General features: G+C 48.5%; 1 protein-coding gene across 1 annotated transcript in view; it reads left to right on the forward strand.

Annotated features, from left to right (window-relative positions):
* Positions 1 to 1470, forward strand: part of nlgn3a (neuroligin 3a) — a gene marked incomplete at its 3' end in the record, with an annotated part of 226338 nt that extends 224868 nt beyond the window's left edge. Inside the window, 5 exon segments of the mRNA XM_079507939.1 lie at positions 137 to 140; positions 142 to 232; positions 235 to 266; positions 268 to 428; positions 873 to 1470. Coding sequence (XP_079364065.1) covers positions 137 to 140; positions 142 to 232; positions 235 to 266; positions 268 to 428; positions 873 to 1470 — 886 coding nt within the window.
* Positions 1471 to 3179: the final 1709 nt, after the last annotated feature.

Genomic DNA, 3179 nt, shown 5'->3' on the forward strand with positions numbered 1-3179 from the left:
CTCTCTCTCTCTCTCTCTCTCTCTCTCTCTCTCTCTCTCTCTCTCTCTCTCTCTCTCTCTCTCTCTCTCTCTCTCTCTCTCTCTCTCTCTCTCTCTCTCTCTCTCTCTCTCTCTCTCTCCCCCCCCCCTCCCCCAGGGACCCCCAACAAGCCGGTGCCGCAGGACACCAAGTTCATCCACACCAAGGCGAACCGCTTCGAGGAGGTGGCGTGGTCCAAGTACAACCCGCAGGACAGCTCTACCTGCACATCGGCCTGAAGCCGCGCCGTGCGCGACCACTACCGCGCCACCAAGGTGGCCTTCTGGAAGCACCTGGTGCCCCACCTGTACAACCTGCACGACATGTTCCACTACACGTCCACCACCACCAAAGTGCCACCGCCGGAGAGCACGCAGAACACGCTGTCCACCAAGAGGCCCAGTGGAAAGTAGGGCCCCGATGTCGCACATTATTACGCGATAATAATTTTACGTGACCGTCTAGTCGCAGTTTGTCATGATCGTTTCCATGTTGGAGAAAAATTCCATACGTAAAAAAGCTGAAATAGCAGATCTACAATATACTATTGCATATTCTATGATTCGCAGTTCTAATCTATACTTTAATTTATACTTCTGTTGAATTTTTATTTGCCAAAAATAATAGGTATTTTGGTCTAAATGGTCTCTTACTCCATTTTCTTTTCATCTGTGTTACCTTGTACTGTAGGTGGTTGTACTGTTAAGTAACTTGAAAATTAACCATGAAAACCACATGACAAAACATCGTGAAAATATTGTGTGTCGTGATACTGCTTGAAAAGATATGGTGGTATTGTATTGTTCCAAATGGCCCATCCCTAACGTACATCTTGTGCCCGTGACAGCCCCAGTGGAAAGACGTCGTGGCCGCTCAACACCAAGCGTCCGCCCATGTCGCCGGCCTACAACAGCGACGACAAGGAGTCGTGGGACGACGACGAGGAGTCGGGCCCCCTGGTGGTGGAGAACCCGCGCGACTACTCCACGGAGCTGAGCGTCACCATCGCCGTAGGCGCCTCGCTGCTCTTCCTCAACGTGCTGGCGTTCGCCGCTCTCTACTACCGCAAGGACAAGCGAGGGCGCCAGGACTCCAACCACCACCACCACGGGGTGGCCAGCCCGCAGCACGGCCAGGTCACCTCCAACGACATCGGCCACCACGGCTCCACCACGCCCGAGGAGGAGATGATGTCGCTGCAGATGAACCAGACCACGCACCACGAGTGTGAGGTCAACTCGAACGAGGGCGCCCTGCGGCTGGCCTCGCTGCCCGACTACACGCTCACGCTGCGACGCTCGCCAGACGACATCCCGCTGATGACGCCCAACACCATCACCATGATCCCCAACTCGCTGGTGGGCATGCCCAACCTGCACCCGTACAACACCTTCACGGCCGGCTTCAACTCCACCGGCCTGCCGCACTCGCACTCCACCACTCGCGTATAGCTTTAAGGGAGGAGGCCCGGAGGTTAGCCCAGCCTGGCGGAGGAGGCGGGCTAGCCGCGTCGGTGTTGTAGGCGGACGGACGGAGGACGAAAAAAAAGAGAGCAGAGAGAATTGTGTTTTATAAATACCACGGGGAGGGTGAGGGGGGGGTTCGGCGATGGGGGAGAGCAGGAGGAGTCGGATTAAACGCGAAGAGATTTAAATAGACTTTTACTACGAGGAGAATCACTGAAATGGTCTCCGTGGATGTCAAGTTGTGCAGAGCTGCCAAAATAAAACTGCTTGCCCCCCCCCCTCGTCCCAACCAATGGAGAGGTGGACCTTTCTGCAGTGTTTGTCTGTTGTTTTCTTTTCTAAATAATCATTTTAAAAGCCTTTTTAAGCAGACTGAGGAGAATATATCTACACGTTTGGAGGTTTTTTTCTTGTTCTTGAATTCATAACGAAAACAAAGAAAAGTGCTTTTTATTTCCCATTCCCTCACTCCTCCTGCGGGAGACATACCAAGAACAATGGCCTCTATACGTGAATACTCTTGCGCAATGTTTTTAATTGCTTTTTTCGGGGGAGGGTTTTTGTTTTACGGTTCTATGCCTTACAGAAGCTTGTTTTGTTTAGTTTTCCTATCACGATTTGTATTCTCTGAGACTATTCCGAGTGGAGTGTGTTATACGCCGACTTAGACTCAAAGATGAGAGACTAAATCCTGGTTGGGAACCTTGACGTGCAGACGTGGAGATTTTAAGCCCATTTTGGGCAACCCTATTTTTTGCGCTGCATAGCCACACAAATGGTGTCATCTTTTTTCTTTTTCTTTTTTTTTTGCTCGTATATAAATGATTTTGTTTGAGACCGACGACTCTTGCCACGAGGTCAGAAGGCCGAGATTAAAACAATGTTACTGTGATTGTTTTTGTTAAAGGAAAAAAAAAAGAAGTGCATCTTTTACAGTCAATTTATCTGTTAAAAGCTATCCGATATTATCTCCACAAAGTGTGCACGTACCACATGCTGCTTAGAGCACCTGTGTGTTTGTGTGCATGTGAAAATGGTTTCCGGTTTCCGGCGCACCCACGTGGCATACGAGACTCCAGATAAAGGACGAGACAGATTGTCTGAACGTGAGACAGAAGAAGCAGTGTGGTTGTGTGCGCGCGTGCCTATGTGTATGCGTGCGTGCGAGTGTGCGTGTGTGTGTGTGCGAGTGTGTGTGCGAGTGTGTGTGTGTCCGTGCACCCGTTTTGTTTTTGGTTTGTTCTCTGGGTGTATAATGTGGCCGGTTGGGGGCGGGCGGGGTTTATCTACTCATGTCGTTAATTTAGTTTCACCACCACCAGTGTATCTGCTGCGTCTCTGGGTGTCTGTCTTTGCGAAATAGCACTTTTGTTATTTTAAGAAAAAGTTATATATATATATGTCTAATTATTATTTTTTTGCTTAAAAGATTATAAAAATAAATTGATTATTTTACGTGTAAGAGATGAAAAAAAAAATAGCTAAAGATTCAAGCAAACTAACTGACATGATTCCATTGACTTTGTAAGAGTTCCTCTTAAGAAGCAGAGAGTGGCCTGTTTGCACTGAATCAACCTACATCAGTGCACACTTGTATTTCTTTGAATATATATATAAATATGGGCATACATACATATATGTATAGGGCTTCTATGGAGATATCGATCCGCTTGGCAGGTCGATTACTGTTGGGG

Source organism: Electrona antarctica, assembly GCF_951216825.1.
Source record: "Electrona antarctica genome assembly, chromosome: 1".
Classification (NCBI taxonomy): Eukaryota; Metazoa; Chordata; class Actinopteri; order Myctophiformes; family Myctophidae; genus Electrona; species Electrona antarctica.